Here is a 19,765-nt window from a genome sequence, read left to right as displayed (position 1 = left end):
GTTATTTCCCTAGGCCAAATTGCAAATTCAGGTAGACCAGTGATCTCAAACTCAAACCTTTTGCAAGGCCACATTTTGGATTTGTAGGATACTTGGAGGGCCTCAGAAAAAAAATAGTTAATGTCTTATTAAAGAAATGACAATTTTGCATGAGGTAAAACTCTTTATAGTTTACTAGCTGATGCCCCGGCGTTGGACGGGTATTTAATTATAGCAATAACACTGTAAATGGATTCAAATAAAGATACTTTATAGTGGTGAATGAAATTATTTTTTTACAGCTTAATAAAAAGTACAATACTCAAATTATAATGTGAAATATTTGACAAAATGAATACAATACAACTAACGCAAAACGTGATTATAAACAACATTTTTAGTTTCACCTCCAGGAGCAAGAACATATAAATTCTTGGGTGAACCCACCCTTGAGCAAGCAACATAGAGTTGTGGGCCGAGAGACCCCCAGAACATATCACCCCAGGTAGTGAGGGATCTGCATACCAAGTTTCGTTCAAATCGGTCAAGCCGTTTTTGAATTACAGTGAGAATGGCAGCTTTTTACATTGACATGAATGGGTGAAATCTGATTTTCTGTTTGTAGCTCCGCCCACGTGTGCAGGTGGGCCGCGAGACCCCCAGAACATATCACCCCAGGTAGTGAGGGATCTGCATACCAAGTTTCGTTCAAATCGGTCAAGCCGTTTTTGAATTACAGTGAGAATGGCAGCTTTTTACATTTTTTCCATTGACATGAATGGGTGAAATCTGATTTTCTGTTTGTAGCTCCGCCCACGTGTGCAGGTGGGCCGCGAGACCCCCAGAACATATCACCCCAGGTAGTGAGGGATCTGCATACCAAGTTTCGTTCAAATCGGTCAAGCCGTTTTTGAATTACTGTGAGAATGGCAGCTTTTTACATTTTTTCCATTGACATGAATGGGTGAAATCTGATTTTATGTTTGTAGCTCCGCCCACGTGTGCAGGTGGGCCGCGAGACCCCCAGAACATATCATCCCAGGTAGTGAGGGATCTACATACCAAGTTTCGTTCAAATCGGTCAAGCCGTTTTTGCATGATCGCAGCACATACACACACACATACATACACACATACAGTGGTGCCTCACACAACGAACTTAATTGGTTCCAGGAGCAAGTTTGTTATGTGAAACGTTCGTTATGTGAAACGCGTTTTCCCATAGGAATACATGTAAAAAAAAATAATTCGTTCTGCAGCATAAAATATGCTAAGATGACATAAAAAAGATAAATTTTTTGTTATTATTTTTATTTAGATACATCTAAAAACATACATCTCCCTGTCCTTTTACTTCCACTATCTTCCTATCCCATCTCTATTCCCTTTTGTCCCTCTCCCCATGATCAATCATCTCACCACCTCTCTCTGCCCTCACCCTCAGGGTTCAAGATTGCTTCCACTCTTTTTCCTGTTGTTCTCTCTGCCTGTCACCCTATGATTTAGCATCCCTTCTGCCCTTGTCCAATATTTCCCCTTCTCTCCCTCCCTCTCATCCCCTGCTCCAACATGTGCTTTCAGGGGCCTTCTCCCCCCTTAAGCGTCTTTTCTTCTCCACTCCACCTTTCCTCCCTCCCTGCCTCCACCTTTGTGGCGCTTTTGCACCCGACCGACAACAGAACAGGCCCGGTCGGACAAATCTCCCTGTCCTGTAGCCGCGAATCTAAATTACCTTCTTACAGCAGCTGGATTATTGAAGCTGCTGTAAGAGGTAATTTAGATTCGCGGCTACAGGGCAGGGAGGTTTGTCGGCCGGGCCTGTTGTCGGTCGATCGGGGGACCTGACCAGCTGTGCACATTCTTCGAGGCGGACCGCCCCCTCCCCCCTCTTTCGTTCGCCATTGCCTTCTTCCTACTCGTAGACACTTCTCAATTCTTATAAAGCAAAAAAGTATTTGGCTATTAGTACTTAGCTTTTATCCGGGGCCCAGGGCAACTGATGATTAAACGCTCAACGGAGCGTCTCCGTTTCGCTCTAACTGTAGGTTCCTCGAGAGATGAAGTCTTCCTGATGTCAGCGCTGACGTCGGAGGAAGGGAGGGCTTTGCTTAAGCCCTCCCTCCGACGTCAGCGCTGACATCGGGAAGATTTCCGTTCGGCTGTGTGCTGCGACAGGGCAGGTAAGGAGAAGGAACCCCGGAAGGATGCAGCTCGGGCGACTTCGTTGTGTGAAACGAAGTCCGTTGTACGAATCACGACATAAAGTTCGTTGTGCGCAGCGTTCGCTGTGCGAGGCGTCCGTTATGCGAGGCACCACTGTACATACCTCCAATTTTATATATATAGATAAATCTTTCCTTTGGGCTAAGTCTTAACAATAATATTGTAATTCATAGCTAAAGAGATATATGATCAAGAAACTGTTTTATTTTACTTTTGTGATTGTGATAAACATATCGAGGGCCTCAAAATAGTATCTGGTGGGCCACATGTGGTCCCCAGGCTGTGAGTTTAAGACCACTGAGGTAGACCTTTTAGAGGAGGGAATTATTTAGTGATGTTTGCTGAAGGTTAGGATGCAGTCCGTTTCCCGCACAAGAGCAGGGGGCAGGTGAGGAGTGTTTTTAGTATTAATGGGCCTTTAATATATTATTTATATTTCTTATACAGTGCTCTCCCGTGAATTCGCAGGAGAGGGCAGCTGGAGCACCGGCAAGTGAAGGAAATCACTCTTGGTATGCTCCAACCGCCTCTTCATGTACTGCTTGTCAAAGCAACTCCTGATTGGCGAGGCCCGACTTTAGTACAGGAAGAGGCGGTCGGAGCATACCGCAAGTGATTTCCTTCACTCACCGGAGCTCCAGCTGTCTTCTCCTGTCTCCCCTGTCTACAAACTGTATTCGCGGTTTTTCAAAATTTGCGGGGGTTCCTAGAACGGAACCCCCACGAATATCAGGGGAGTACTGCATACCACTTCTATTCAAAGTAGTTTACATTCAGGTACTCTAAGTATTTCTCCCTATATGTCCCGGCCAGTTTACAATCTAACTGGATACAGGAATGGAGGGGCAGTAAGAGGAAAGGAGTGTTCATGCTATTTTGGTTGTGTCCCACTTTGGGGGAATGAGTGAATGAGTCAGTGAGTAAGACATGCGCCACTACAGCTCACTAAAGGCACAGGGAAAGGGAATATCAGTAACACAAAATTAGTGTAAACAAAACTGCAGACTCACTGCCCCAACATTTCCCTCTTTATAGACGTGCTATGGAATGTAATGTGCAAGAGTGTTTTCTAGCATCTCTTGACATACAATTGGAAGACAACCCAGTGAAGCTTTACCCTGTAAGGCCTTTGGGCCTACATTGGTTAGCATTTGCTGCAACAGACACACATAAGAACATAAGAAGTTGCCTCCGCTGGGTCAGACACAAGGTTCATCGTGCCCAGCAGTCCGCACCCGCGGCGGCCCTTCAGGCCCATGACCTGTAATGTGATCCTTCTCTAATCCCTTTTATCCTTCTATCCATACTCTGTCTAAAACCTATCTCTACCTCTATCTGTATCCTTCAATCCCCCTATCGTTCAGGAATTTATCCAATCCTGCCTTGAACCCCCGTAGTGTACTCACACCCACATCTAAACTCTTCAAATCAAGTTTGCAGCAATTTTCTCATATAAAAAAAAATTCCACACTATATATATTATATTAAAAAAAAAATAAAATCCAACAAGGTATCTGCAAACTTAAAATGTAAAACCTGCTCTAGGGATATTGTCAGTTTTGATTCACTGCTTGATTTTTTTTTCCAATTAAGAGTTTCCACAAAAAAAAAAAAAAATACTGGTTTGTAAGAAGTCTCTTAAATTACAACCACAAAAACATTTACTGTTCAACACTGACATGCTGAGGCTCAGAAAAGCAGTTTTGAAGAGAATACACAGCCAATCAAGCTATTCTTCCTTCTGCCAACACAGGGCAGTAAGTTCGTTCTGGCTGGTTTGTGGGAAAATGGAGACATACATGCTTGCTTGGTATCTCTGCAATGAACTTACTTGCCTCCTGACGTATTGGGGACCCTGAAGGGGCTATGCAGGAGTACAATATAGATTATGATGGCACATATTTCCTAGATTACAGATAGGCACTTAAAATGTATATTTGAGCACAAGTGGATTTCCTTCCTTCTACCACTGCAAAACAAGGCAATATACAGTACCTCTCAATTTCAGCATGCTGCCCCTTCTCCACCAGTCCTTGTGATAGCTCATCGTCATTTGAAGACAAAAAGTTTCATTTCTAGGTAAATATTTCCATGCTCATGACTGGCTGGGGTTAGAGATTCAGCATCTTACTTCCTCTGGGAGATTCCCCAAAAAATGATGCCTATAGCCTGGATTTAGGGCCCAGGATTGCACAGCTCTGGTAGAGGACCCCTTTGTGAGGGCTCTAAGTGCAAGGGGCAGACATGTTAGGAAAGGATTATTTTATTTGTATTATATATACACATATACTGTAAGACCTGATCAAAAGATTTTGCCCCTAGTCTATCATGGTGACTCCCACAGACAGGCAGTTTCAGGTTCTCCACAATGAGAACACAGGTGCATTGAAGACCAGGAATATACAAATTTCTCAGGGAAATTTATCCCCCCCCCCAGCTCGTTTCACAAAACTGTGAAAGCATTTTTTAGCGTCGTTATCTGGCACATTGAATGTTCTGCGCAACTCCTGACGCTCATGGGGGGAGGGGGGGTCTAGTGCAGATATCCATTATATCCTGATAACCCAGTTAGTATGGAGTCCTTAGGACAGGTTTGGGAAGCCCCGTCTTGCAAATGAAAAATCACATCAGATCCCACCACAGTTCTAATTATGCTTAAAAGCCAGGAGGAAGAACAGGCAGCTCTCACCCCCCACAAAAATTTAAGAGTACAACTCTTAAAAAATAAGCTTGCTTACAAATCAAATCTAATCAGAAAAACTTATATTATTTTTTCAAATGAAATACAAAAATCAGGAAACAAAAACAAAACTATCCTCCCCCCCCCCAAAAAAAAAAAAAAAAAAAGCTGAACAGGTGTGCTAAGATGTGGGCCTAGGCTCAGAACGTGCTAAGGCCTCAGATAAGAACATCAGAGGCCATTTCCTCTCCATCCCACGTCAAACCCAGAACATGAATGGAGCTTTTCTGGGAACTTTGCCAGCAGAGTGGGATTGAAATTGTTAAATTTTAAATGCAAACTGCAAGGGAGGAAACCACTGATAACGCAGGTGATAATGTCTTAACTAGTAGTGAATAAGAATGGATGTTGACTGAATGATAAATGATTGTATTCAATGTCCTCCATGAGGTAAAAGGCCACACACACAAAACTAAGCCCAAAACACCCTTTTAAGATTTCAAAATATGATTGTGAGAGGACGTGCCATTCAAAAAGGCCTCTAATATAATGTACTACAAAATTTAAGAACACTGCATTAGAAGCATTAAAATATAAGTAAAACCTCAAAATGTTACAAGTCACTTTTCCGATTCCCCCAACAGTGAAATTAACATGAGTTTTAAAGAGTATTTTTATTACGGTACTGCACTTTAATAAGTGCTCTAATCACTAGTAAAGTACTTGAAATCAGCTTATTCCTGTGTTTCTCAGGATAATTACACTGGTAAGCTACCTGAAGCTTGAATTAGACTAACTAGAAGAAACGGCAGCAAAGATTGAGGATGCCATGAATGCAGCCTATATGACCCACCACACTGGACCAGACTTCAGAAATATTTGTCTACAGTCAATAAGTGGTTACCAATATCTCTTCATTAAAAGGCGGTCATTTCAAATCCAAACAAATAAATATGCATGGAACCTGCGGTTAGCTGGGAAAAAGCTTAGTAGAGCAGGCCCTTAACCCTTATGAGCAGTAATTCTTACTCCTAGTCCTAGAGGAATTGACAATGGGTCATATTTCAGGAGATTTTCGTGTAATGGAGGCAGTAAGCATGCAGCTCTCTCCTCTGCATATTCATTAGGTTTATCCTGAAACCTGGCTTGTTTGTGGCCCTTGAGGATAGGGAGTGAAAAAAACAATGTCTTCAGAAAATCAAGTCTCAAATGACCTGTGAACTGCAACTTATTCACGAGCTTCCAACAACCAAAGAATCCCATCAACGAAAGCCTTATGTAAAAACACTCATTTGCACCATTGGGAAAGCATAAGTTGTTGAGTGTTAAGTCTGAACTCGATAACTCCTCCACTAAAGGGGAAGTTAGTAGCCTATGTTGATATATTACTGTTAACCCCCAGGTAATGGGGGTCTCATTGTATAAATTGGGACCTGTGCTAAACACGAGAGCTCACTACCAATAACACTCTTAATGAAACTTCATATTGATAACTTCCCCCTAAGATACCAACATGCAATATTACCGATCTAGTTAAGAATACAAATAAAAAACCATTTTTAAAAAATTCTGGAAAGCCTCACACAATTTACATCACAAATAAAGGCTGGGATAAACTGTGGGCCTGAAAATGCACTGCTTATACCACTTCTAATATGAATGTTAAGTTCTCTCTCTCACATCCTTGTCAAATCAGTGACCAGGTGTGTAGGAGAATTCACAGAAACCTGAGAAGAGCCGGTTATGTGAACACTTAAGCTGGTTGTCTTATTCCATAGCAGATTTCATACGAGCCATTTAAGCTGGGATAGGAGCTGATAATCCAGAGGCAAAAGGCTGACTATTCTTTTGACCCATCCATCCCCTTACTGGACTTTATGGCAGGACCCTTACTACACATCCACTATTTTTCAGCTTTCTACATTTCAGCCCACCGACACCTAATGGAAGAGATCACAAAATATGTTCACCTGACACTCCTTCAAAACTAAAAAAAAAAAAAAAGTGGCTTATTCTTCTGATAAGTCTGGATACAGAATTAAAACAATGAACTAAAGGCGCGTGAAAGCGAGATGTCAAAAAGGTAACCAAGGTAACAAAGCCCTTATAGACCACCGAATGTAAGAAGTCCAAGCAAAGAAAGCCACAGACCAGATAAAGAGAAATGGTCACATTCACCCACCATGAATGATCAGTTGTACTTCAAGAATTTCAATGAAATTCCCAGCTTAGATTTGGAGGCGGAAGCTCCACAATGCTACTTGTTTGGTAGGCCGCACAGTCTTCTTGGATAACATCAGCTACTCAGCAAAAATCAAGGCTTTCTTGGCACTTAAAATTGCCTATGCCTGTGGCATCATAGCCATTAACCAACATAAATTAGTATGTTGATGCTGGCCTTGACTCAGGAAAACCTTCCGGATTCCCCTTCAACATAAAAGGGGGTGCCGACAAGTTCTCAGCCCAACCAAACAACTTTCTAAATTCTGAGCATTATTTTGCCACTGTAGCTGAAAGAAGCGTTGCCTTATTCTGGTTAAGTGCCAATTTGTAGAAATGAAATTCTGTTTAGACATTAATTCAGATCATTGATTGAACCATATCCACATCATTCTCCTCTTGGATGGGCGGAGGACTTTCAGCACCCCCCTTGTACTCCTGACACTACAGTAGGAGGTGCTCCACTTAGAAGTTAACCACAAAATCTGAAGAATGCCCGAATTCTGTGTAAGACTCAAAATTTTGCCACATGCGAAAGCAGGCCATCAGGTACTTTTCCTGGTGACCACAGCACCAACAAAGCAACCAGCCTGTCATCATTTTCAGTAAGAGAAGGGTAGCAGATTATTATGGATACCCTAACTGCACTTTTACAATGAAAAATAGAAATGGGATTCTTATACACTTTAAAGCAGTCCCAACAGACGAAGCCTCCACTAGGTCATTTATCTAGACAAATTATTATTATTTTTTTTTAATATCATGAAGACAGAGGGAGAAAGTTTAGAAAAGCACATTCTAACCCAAACATTTGTTTTAGACATCCTGGATGAGCCTGCCCTTGATAAAAGTGAAACACCACAACAGAGGCATTGCAGGCTTTGGCAGCACTTCAAAATACCAGGGATTTATAAACTCCTTCCTCTCTTTGATGGCACGTTTGATAAGCACTTTATCTATTTTCAAGCAAAACAGACTCTTGCTTTCCAGCACAGAATGCTTTTTTTTTGAAGTGCACTATTGTGCTCTGTGCTGGAATCTTCCTCAAACAAAACCTTATTTCCCAAACTGCAGCTTAGGAAATCAGCCCGATGTACTGAAGGCGCACAAGGCATCCTCTTCTATAGGACATTGCTTTTGATGCTCTTTTAATGAAATGTCATCCAGTGTGCTCATAAATCAAATCACCTGAGCTACAAGCTTGTACCTGACCACAGGGTGGTAGTGCCAGGCTACTGGTGAGTCAACATCAAGAATGATAGCTTACTACCATAGTAAGTCAAGCTGCACCTTGATTTCAGCAATCAAATCAGTACAGTAGGCGACTTAAAAAAGCAGATTTATACACACAGGGCTCCTCTTTACCCAGGAGTTTTGCCAGCATATAAACTGAACTACAAGCCTGATAAACAGACATTCCACCCCCTCACCTGAAGCCGATAAGGATTTCTATATTAGTCTAATTTGTCACTTCCATTATATCTATAAGGGTTGGGTAAAGACTTAACCTTCTGACCTTAGATAAAAATCCATAACACCCCCCCCCCCAACCTGATGGCACTCACTCTGAGCAGCGCCTTGTACTTTCCCAATCCCCTGCAGGTGCTGCTGCTAGCACATGGCCGACCGGCGCCTCCCCTGAAGGGCCTGGAAACACATCTGGCCGGCGCTGGAAACGAAGGGGGAGGGGCGTCCATCCGGCCCACTGCTTCTTCCTCGTACTCCTCGGAGTCATTCCGAGTGAAGGGGAATCGGCGGCTGGCGGCTCCCGCCACTCCCCCTCCTGCTGGGCCCGGTTGCCCTCCCCCCACCCCGGAGCGAGGGGGGAAAAAAAGCGCGCCTGCAACCCGCAACACTTAACTTCCCACGCTTTAAAGCAGCTTTTTACCTCGGGAAGCAAAACGATCTTTTACCGGATGACCCCCCCCCCCCTCCGTAATGTACCGACCCTTAATAAACTTAGCCTTTTAGATCCCTTGACAGAGCGCATGACCAAACAAAAATCTGCATACTGCTCTCTGAATCAGCAAGCCCGAGTCCTCCTAGAAGCGCTTTCAGCAAAGAAGGGAATAAAAACCTGGATGAATTAACTGCAGATGTGCACCAAAATGAAAAGTCTGTACTCCTTTTATGAGGTTTCAGGCTTATAGTTGACCTTTCTGCTCCCCCCCCCCAACCAGGCCGATCTAGTCCTGCCCACCCTCCACAAACCCTGAGCATTTCAGAATAGCCGAACGTTTAGGGCGTAAATCTGCGGGAGGTTCCTTAACTCACCGGCCAGGCAAAGTTGAAATGCAGCACAATCCTGTTTTTGTCGTTATTCCGGTTGTTTTTCAAAGAGAAGGTATTTCCTCCGAGGACTGGGGTCGAGCCGGTGCCGAAGCTGCACGGCCCGCCCGCCGACACTCGGGACTGGTACTCCTTCAAGCAAACTTTAAAGTAAGTGTCGCACTCGTCCCTAGTGCACCTGCGATCCACGGGGTTCCGGGGGCCGTCGCAACAATTCCCATTCTGCAGTTCACCGTTCGGGTTTTGCATGGATAAGATCTCCAGCTCGAACTGGCCCGAAGCGAGAGACACCTGTTGTAAGAAAAGAAAAGGGGGGGGGGAAGGAAAAAAAAAAAAAAAAAAGCAAAGAAATGAACACGGGCAAGTTATCAGGCGCTTCCAAAGTGAAAAGCAGGCAAGGAGAAAATGAATTACATTCAGTCATAATGCTTAGGAAAAAAGCCCAAAAAACTATACTACTTAACTTTAAAGAATTACTACTGCCCAGAATGTATTAGGGAGCTACTGCATATCCGTGCTAGAAATCTGCACGGTAAATGTAATCGAGAACCTGAAAATGGCAATGCATTTCGCTACAAAGGCTTGTAATCGAAATACTGCACCGCGAGGAACGCGCAGGCATGCGGTGCACTAGGATAACAAATCACACAGCTGCGCTACATCTTAAGAAGAAGAGAAATTCAACGCCAAGAAACTTGGGGAAAAGCTCAAAACGATTGTTATCAACGCTTGCATTTCTTCCAAAGTACAAAAGTTCATTTTGTGCAGAGTCGAGCCACAAATTGCAACGTACCTTCGCCCGCAAACATAGTAGAACCGTGATAAGTCGTAAAGGAAACCCGGCAAAGATTGGTCCCCTTCGTAAACGCATGCCTTCTTCCTGCAATTGCTGCTTGGACACACACTAAGGCTGCGGCCGCTACACGGCTCTAATATACTCCGCCGATTTGAGCATGCACGAGTGGAAAACAACACACTTTTCAAAGCTTTTCTATAGCTTGCCGATCTTGAATGCAAAGCAGCCGGCCTCCTTTTATTATTCTGTATCCTTCGGGGGGAGGGGGGTTATTATTATTCCGATCCTTTTATTTATTTTTTTTTTTTTTGCAAATCTCCTGCAACCGTTCGATCAAACACACAATCAGACAGCGCGTTCTGAAAGCCCGTCTGCGATACCTAAGGAGTGACTGCTTCATCTTACGCTCCAGCAGCAGGAGGAGCTGCGGCCGGCGCATGCGCCTATTTAATATTCATGAGATGGGCGTAGAGGAAATAGGCCACGCCCCTTCATGAGCCGCTTGAGGTGGGGGCTGGAGTGGATGCGGTTTGGCTGGGAGGAGATGAGCAAATACAGGTAGCAAAGGGGAAGCGGGGATTAGCAGGCAAAGAGGCAGAAATCAGCTCCCGTCATAACAAGACCGAAGCAAAGCGCAGCTCTTTGGATTGCGTGCCTGACCAGGAAGCCCCGGAAAAAAAGGAGAAGAGCCTCGGGAGAAATACTTGGCAGGCGAGGAGGAGGAGGGATATTAACTTTTTCGAGACTGCTTCAGAAGATTTAGGAATGACATTCTTTAATTTCTTTCCCTATTTATGCATTTGTTATTTGCTAAATAAAATTGGAATGCAGGAAATATGGCTTCTATACTATAGCAAGATGTGTAAACAGGAATGAATAAGCCAAGTATTCGTCTTCCTTTTTTTTTTTTTTTTTTTTTGTATAATGCCTGGGTTTTTCAGTCCAACCCTATTACCCTATATAAGATTAAAAAAAAAAAAAAAATCAGCATTCTCTACTAAATGAATGCCAAGAATTCATTGAAAGTTCCTTTCATTTTCAGAAAACCGAAAGTAGTTTTTTCAAGATGAAAGCAACTTTCAATGAATTCTTGGTAGCTCTTAAAGTTATGTATGTAAAAAAAAACACAACACCCCTAAAAGACGTGTTTGCTTATTATAATTGTTCTAAAATAACAGCATACCCATATGCTAGACTTAAGAGGGTCGCCCTTTAAAATCCACTCAAGCTAAACTCCTTGCAGCACAGCTTGAAAACACAAAGCAATTAAAGATGGTCTCTTAATTACAAAGCATTATCTGTGCGGAGAAGATCCTTAGAAAAATACCAGTTCTGAAATGCGAAATTAAATAGGTGGAATTTGCTCTGTGGCACCCAATAAAATTATCTCTAAGGGAAACGGATTAAGTGGAGTGTATGTTTAACTTCAGCTGTTCCACTTGCATTCCTGCAAAGTTATCCTCTTCCTTTAGTAAGGAAAACGTCGTGGGAACCTTAGGAAGCAAGATTTAAACTCGTCAATTGCTCAACGAAAGGGCAAACACATCTCTCCCCGCCCAGATGTTTTGAGAGTTAAGTCTAATCGGCTGAATTAACATTAGGGCAATCAGATAAGAGCTCTGCTGGGCTTTGTAACAGCTACAGTCACATACCAGCACTCAATAATGAGCTGATATACTCCTCTAGCATCAGTCTGCAGCAGGCAGTCTCCTGGAACTGCACCCCTAGGTGTCACCTTCAGCTAGCTGGGTGGCATAGCCAGGATCAAAGCGATAGAGTCTCGCTGCCTGTGCTTGGTTCCCGCTGGCAGTGCCGTATGAAATGAATTCACACCAAATCGAAAGCCTCTGTTAGCTGTGTCAGGTCACCCAAAGCTAGAGTGGCGGCTGCTCTTATGCTTTCTAAATAGGAGATATGTAATACAGCTCGGAAAATACTTTCCCACAGTTGGGGGACAGTGTAGGCTGGTATTGGGACCCGAAGCAGAAGAATCTGAATTGTCCAGACTGGGCATGCCAATCTTGCTCTTCTGTGGTGTCCTCTGATATGAAATGGCATCTGGAGACCAAGGGTTCAAAAAGATTTAAACAGGATGGAGTCAGTCCAGAGGAAGGCTACTAAAACAGTCAGTGGTCTTCGTCATAAGGCATATGGAGACAGATTTAAAGATCTCAATATGTATAATTTGGAGGAAAGGCGGGAGAGGACAGATATGATAGAGACATTTAAATACCTATGTAGCATAAATGTGCATGAGGCCAGACTTTCATTTGAAAGGAAGCTCTGGAATGAGAAGGCATAGGATGAAGTTAACAGATGATAGGCTCAGGAGTAATCTAAGGGAGCACTTTTCTTTTTTTTTTATTTACAGAAAGGGTGGTAGATGTGTGGAATAGTCTCCCAGAAGAGGTGATGGAGACAAAGATTGTGTCTGAATTCAGGAAAGTGTGGAATAGGCTTGTGGGATCTCTTAAGGAGAGGAGGAGATTGTGGATGAGCAGAATGGATGGGCTATTTGGCCTTTTATCTGCAATCATAGTAACATAGTAGATGACGGCAGATAAAGACCCAAATGGTCCATCCAGTCTGCCCAACCTGATTTAATTTAAATTTTTTAAATTTTTTCTTTTTAGCTATTTCTGGGCTAGAATCCAAAGCTCTACCCGGTTCTGCGCTTGGGTTCCAACTGCAGAAATCTCTGATAAAACCTACTCCATCCCATCTAAACCCTCCCAGCCACTGAAGCCCTCTCCAGTCCATCCTCCCCCAAACGGCCATATACAGACACAGACATAAGAACATAAGAAGTTGCCCCCGCTGAGTCAGACCAGAGGTCCATCTCGCCCAGCGGTCCGCTCCCGTGGCGGCCCATCAGGCCTAGTGCCTGAACAGTGGTCCCTGATTAATTTTGTAACTTACCTCTAATCCCATCCCTATAATCTACCTTTACTCTTATCTGTACCCCTCAATCCCTTTGTCTTCCAAGTACCTATCCAAAGCTTCTTTGAACCCCTGTAGCGTGCTCCTGTTAATCACATCCTCTGGTAGCACGTTCCAGTGCAAGTCTGCCCAGTACTGGCCTTAGTTCAATATTTAATATTATTTTATGATTCTAAATCCTCTGTGTTCATCCCACGCTTCTTTGAACTCAGTCTCCGTTTTCCTCTCCCCCACCTCTCTCAGGAGCGCATTCCAGGCATCCACCACTCTCTCTGTAAAGTAGAATTTCCTAACATTGCTTTTGAATCTACCACCCCTCAACCTCAAATTATGTCCTCTGGTTTTACCATTTTCCTTTCTCTGGAAAAGATTTTGTTCTACGTTAATACCCTTTAAGTATTTGAACGTCTGAATCATATCTCCCCTGTCCCTCCTTTCTTCTAGGGTATACATATTCAGGGCTTCCAGTCTCTCCTCATACATCTTCTGGCACAAGCCTCCTATCATTTTCGTCGCCCTCCTCTGGACCGCTTCAAGTCTTCTTACGTCCTTCACCAGATATGGTCTCCAAAACTAAACACAATACTCCAAGTGGGGCCTTACCAGTGACCTGTACAGGGGCATCAACAGCTTCTTCCTTCTACTAGCTATGCCTCTCTTTATACAGCCCAGCATCCTTCTGGCAGCAGCCACTGCCTTGTCACACTGTTTTTTCGCCTTTAGATCTTCGGACACTATCACCCCAAGGTCCCTCTCCCCATCCGTGCATATCAGCTTCTCACCTCCCAGCATATATGGTTCCTTCCGATTATTAATCCCCAATGCATTACTCTGCATTTCTTTGCATTGAATTTTAGTTGCCAGGCATTAGACCATTCCTCTAACTTTTGCAGATCCTTTTTCATATTTTCTACTCCCTCTTCGGTGTCTACTCTGTTACAAATCTTGGTATCATCTGCAAAAAGGCACACTTTTCCTTCTAACCCTTCAGCAATGTCACTCACAAACATATTGAACAGGATCGGCCCCAGCACTGAACCCTGAGGGACTCCACTACTCACCTTTCCTTCCTCCGAGCGACTTCCATTAACCACCACCCTCTGGCATCTGTCAGACAGCCAGTTTCTAACCCAGTTCACCACTTTGGGTCCTAACTTCAGCCCTTGAAGTTTGTTCAACAGCCTCCTATGAGGAACCGTATCAAAGGCTTTGCTGAAATCTAAGTAAATTACATCTAGCATATGCCCTCGATCCAGCTCTCTGGTCACCTAATCAAAAAATTCAGTCAGGTTTGTATGGCATGATTTACCTTTTGTAAAGCCATGTTGCCTCGGATCTTGTAACCCATTAGATTCAAGGAAGTACACTATCCTTTCTTTCAGCAACACTTCCATTATTTTTCCAACAACCGAAGTGAGGCTCACCGGCCTGTAGTTTCCCGCTTCATCCCTGTGACCACTTTTGTGAATAGGGACGACATCCGCTCTCCTCCAATCCCAGGAACCACTCCCATCTCCAGAGATTTGTTGAACAAGTCTTTAATAGGACTCGCCAGAACCTCTCTGAGCTCCCTTAATATCCTGGGATGGATCCCGTCTGGTCCCATCACTTTGTCCACCTTAAGTTTTTCAAGTTGCTCATAAACACTCTCCTCCGTGAACGGCGCAGAATCTACTCCACTTTCTCGTGTAACTTTGCCAGACAATCTCGGTCCTTCTCCAGGATTTTCTTCTGTGAACACAGAACAGAAGTATTTGTTTAGCACATTTTGCTTTTTCCTCATCACTCTCCACATATCAGTTCCCAGCATCTTTTAGTTTAGCAATTCCATTTTTCATCTTCCTCCTTTCACTAATATATCTTTCCGATTCTGCAGACAGAATATTCCAGTCCGCATCCGGCAGGTTGAAATCTCCCAACAGCAGCATCTCCTCTTTCCTTCCAAACTTTTGGATATCCACAATCAGATCCTTATCAATTTGCTGCGATTGAGTCGGAGGTCTGTAGACTACTGGCCGTGATGAACTATTCTGGATGGCAAGTACCTGGCAAGATCCCAAACAGTAAAATAAATTTTATGCTGCTTATCCTAGGAATAAGCAGTGGATTTCCCTAAGCCATCTCAATAAAGGCTTATGGACTTTTAAGAAATTATCCAAACATTTTTTTTAAACCCTTCTAAGCTAACTGCTTTTACCACATTCTCTGGCAATGAATTCCAGAGTTTAATTACACGTTGCATGAAGAAATATTTTTTCCGGTTTGTTTTAAATCTACTACTTAGAAGCTTCATTGCATGCCCCCTAGTCTTAGTATTTTTGGAAAGATTAAACAAGCGAGCCACATGTATCCTTTTCACTCCATTCATTATTTTATAGACCTCTATCATATCCCTCCTGAGCCTTCTCTTCTCCAAGCTGATTTCCTCATAGGGAAGTTGTTCAATTAATTTTATCATTTGTTGTTGCCTTTCTATGTACCTTTACTAATTTTTTTATATCTTTTTTAAGATACGGTAACCAGAATTGCACACAGTATTCGAGGTGTGGCCATACCATAGAGCGATACAAAGGCATTACAACATTTTCTTCTTTGTTTTCCATTCCTGAATATTGACTAGTAAGTTTGTACCTGAGATCATGAAGTTTTAAGCTACTTGTCTATGATCACAGGGAACCAGCAGTGGCATTTAAACCAGGCTTCCCTCGTTTTCAGCCCACTGTTCTAACCCTTAGGCATTTCCTTCTTCAAATCTCTTTCAAATTTTTCAGGTGTTGACAGAGGATCAAAGTAGTTGATGGTGTGCAATATAGAAGAAAGGGGAGAATTTATAACATTATGGCATAGGCACAGTACATGCCTTTGTAAAATGAGCATCCAGTTGAGTGCAAATGCACAAATTTACAACTACTTGTAAGCAAGGTTCAAAGTTCCATTTATTTAATAAACCATTTAAGGCAAAACGGTCATAAGCAGGCATAAATATGTGAGTGTGTTTGCATATTTTGTGCACTACATTAAAAATATCTCTACTGACCAGACCCCACAATATATTCACCTGCTACCATACAATTCATTTAAAAAAATAACTGTTGGAGAGAATGATGCCTCTATAAATTACGAGGTATGAGAGGCCGCTGAAAAGTTCTCAGCCCAACCAACAAAGTTGGGGCAGTCTCCATCAAGGGCTATATACTTGCTCCCCCCCCCCTTTACACATTTTTTTAGCTCTGGCTGGGGTAGTAACAGCTCCGATGCTCATAGGAATTCTATGAGTGTTGGAGCTAATACTACCGTTGCTAGCGCTAAAAAACATACTACGATTTTGTAAAAGGGAAGGGGGGAGGAGGTTTGTCCAGTGATTTTCCACTTTTTTCATTCCATTGGAAAAATAAGGAACGAAAAAAGTAGAAAATTGCTGGATTAAGGGGCTCATAATCAAAACAAAAATACGTCTAAAAACCTGCCTAAATCAGCACTTGGACGACCTATAAGACAGGTCGTTCAAGTGACGAAAATGGAAAAAGGTTTTTAGATGTATCTAGAGCAGGGGTAGGCAATTCCGGTCCTCGAGAACCGGAGCCAGGTCAGGTTTTCAGGATTTCCACCATGAATATGTATGTGATGGATTTGCATGCACTGCCTCCTTGAGAAGCAAATCTATCTCATGCATATTTATTGTGGATATCCTGAAAACCTACCTGGTTCCAGCTCTTGAGGACTGGATTTGCCTACCCTTGATCTAGAGCAAGGGTGCCCAATACGTCGATCGCGATCGACAGGTTGCTTGCTCAGGCGACCCCAGTCGATCGCAGAGCGGGTTCCCTTCCCTTCTCTTTTTTTCCCCTCCTGAGTAGCCCACTCCTGAATTCTGCTGCTGCCGCTGCTGCTCAACATTAAAAAAAAAAAAACGGCTTGAAGAACTTATGCTCCGGGGGGCTAACGTGTGCTTGTACCGGCTTCCCTTCTCTTCCCTCTGAAACCGGAAGTTATGTCGGGGCGGGGTGAGGGGGGGAGAGAAGGGAAGCCGGCACGCACATGTTACAGCCCAGTTCGTGGGCTAAAGCGGGAGACAGGTCAGCGAAGCTTGCGATTTGCTCTTCTTGCTGCCAGGTCCTGCCTACTTTCTGTTTCCTCAAAGGCAGGACCCGGCAGCATTTCTCCCAATAGGTCGATCTTGGGCCGATCAGCCTTCCTCTCCCCGACGTCAATTCTGCCGTCGAAGAAGTTCTGGCCAGCGGAACTTCCTCTCCAACGGCAGAATTGACGTCGGGGAGAGGAATGCTGGTGGGCCCGAAGCAGGGAAAGCTTGGCCGGCGGCCTGTTATCCGATGGCAGTGGCAGTGGCAGTGGCTTAGAGGAGGGCAGGGAGGGAGAAAGAGGGCAGGCAGGGAGACAAGGGAAGAAGAGAAACAGAAAAAAAGAAAGGGGGCATGAAGAGAGAAAGAAATAGAGGGCAGGGAGAGAGGAAGAAAACGTTGGGGGGGGGAATGAGGTCAGGAGGAGAGGAAGCATACAGGCTAAAAGAAGGGAAGAAAGATTGGATGCACAGTCAGAAGAAGAAAGTGCAACCAGAGACTCATGAAATCACCAGACAAGGTAGGAAAAATGATTTTATTTTAAATTTAGTGATCAAAATGTATCTGAATTTATATCTGCTGTCTATGTTTTACACTGTGGTCCCCTTTTACTAAACCGCAATAGAGGTTTTTAGCGCAGGGATCCTATGAGCGTCGAGAGCAGCGCTGGACATTCAGCGCAGCTCCCTGCGCTAAAAACTGCTATCGTAGTTTAGTAAAAAGGGAGGGGGGTATTTGTCTGTTTTTGTATAGTTGTTAGTGAGGTGATAGTGCATAGAGTCATCTGCTTTGACCTCTTTGAAAAACCCTGGAATAGGAATGATGATTAACATTTTCTATGCGTACAGTGTGCTTTGTGGTTTTTTTTTAATTTTATTGTTTGGTAGATCATTTTGACTTGGTCATTTTAAAAGTAGCTCGCAAGCCCAAAAAGTGTGGGCACCCCTGATCTAGAGGTATTTTAGGCCTCTGACTGCCGCTGTGCATCCAGAGCGAAAAGGGGTGTTTTTCGAGGAGTGGTTAGGGCGGGAAGTGGGTCAACCAAACTTAGTCGTCCTGCAGTGATAATCGAAAGTTTGATGAGGTTGCCTGGACAGAACTTATACGTTTTGACTTAGACAAAGTCAAAACAGATATAAGTTCCGATTGGGTTTTCGCAGAGCTGATCGTGGCTGCCCCTCCTATAGCCTAAGGCAGTGGTTCTCAACCCTGTCCTGGGGACCTCCCCAGCCAGTTGGGTTTTCAAGCTATCCCTAATGAATATGCATGAGAGAGATTTGCATATAATGTAAGTGACAGGTATGCACATCTTTCTCATGCATATTCATTAGGGATATCTTGAAAACTCAACTGCCTGGGGAGGCCAAAAAGGGACTTAGAAGTTTTTTTTTATTATGCCCCTCCATGTGTATAGCCCTCGATGGAGACTGCCCCAATTTTATTGGTTGGGCTGTGAACTTTTCAGTGGACCCTCGTAAATTAACATTTGCAAATGAAAGATGTTTTTGCTACAAAGGGCATATTAGTGATCCATAAATACTAATCCACTATAAAAAAGTTCTTAGCGCACATGCGCAGTTGAAACTCCGTGCGCTCGTGATCCCTGATCCATGGCTCCGTGTCGCCGCATGTGCAGTAGGAGACATCGGTGGTTTGCGATGCGCATGGCAGTTTCCCCAGTAACGTTCCTGCCCCGATCTCCGACGCCAGCTGACTTCTGACGATGCCTCTCCTTCTCAACCCCGGACCAGCAGTGGCAGTGGCAGCAGGGCATTTGCTAGGCCGGCCCAGCAAAAGCCCCGAGGATGCTGAACAGTGATCAGGTAAGGGAGAAGGGGTACTACTGGACAGGGGGGAGATAAAAGGAATGGAGAAGGGACAACAGACAGGGGGCAGAGAGATAGGAAGAAAAAAAAACAGACAGACGGGGGGCAGGGAGAAAGAAAGAAATGCCTAAGTCTACACATCTATTCTAGCACCCGTTAATGAAACAGGCTAAAAAACTAGAGTAATGTAATATAATGTAATAAAACTTGTGTGCTAGAGAGAAAGCACTAGATATATGCACAGAAGGTTCTGTGCTAAGAGCAGCCAGTGCTGTGCATATATCTGAGCAGAAAAGCATATTGGTGCACACCTTTGCATGTGCTGGTATACTGTTCTGTGAATAAAGTTATTACAATGCTGATCTTTTATGCACAGAATAACATTTCAACTCAATTGCAGATATGTCCCAATACAATTCCTTTTTCTTGCTTAGACCTGTGTGCAGAACTATCTCCTCTCCTTTTCTGTCTTTTCTAACCCATGCTCTTCATGGAGGCCACAAAAAAGTTGGTGGTCCATGTACCAGGAAGCACCCCCCCCCACCCCCCCACACACACACACACCCCTGTATACTGACAGAAAAAAGAAGAGCAGGCATTAAATCCTCACATATGCTACTGCAGAAGCTAACCCTTCTATACCTCCTCAGATCTAGCCTTCTAGTTGCTGCATTGTGCTCATCTTAAAGTCTTCTGCGCACTTTTCTGCACTGGGCCAGAAACATAATAACCT

The 19,765-nt window shown here is 43.7% G+C and overlaps 1 protein-coding gene across 1 annotated transcript in view; it reads right to left on the bottom strand.

Moving 5' to 3' along the window:
* Positions 1–10,758, bottom strand: part of JAG1 (jagged canonical Notch ligand 1) — a 77,458-nt gene extending 66,700 nt beyond the window's left edge. The window contains exons 1-2 of the mRNA XM_033938333.1: positions 10,185–10,758; positions 9,377–9,682 (exon numbers count right to left, since the gene is read on the bottom strand). Of these exons, the coding sequence (XP_033794224.1) occupies positions 9,377–9,682; positions 10,185–10,262 (384 nt within the window). The 5' untranslated portion in view covers positions 10,263–10,758. The remainder of the gene's footprint in view (positions 1–9,376; positions 9,683–10,184) is intronic.
* Between the last annotated feature and the right edge of the window lie 9,007 nt (positions 10,759–19,765).

The sequence above is a fragment of the Geotrypetes seraphini genome, chromosome 3 (genome assembly GCF_902459505.1).
Source record: "Geotrypetes seraphini chromosome 3, aGeoSer1.1, whole genome shotgun sequence".
NCBI lineage: Eukaryota > Metazoa > Chordata > Amphibia > Gymnophiona > Dermophiidae > Geotrypetes > Geotrypetes seraphini.
This window is presented reverse-complemented; position numbering and strand designations above follow the sequence as displayed.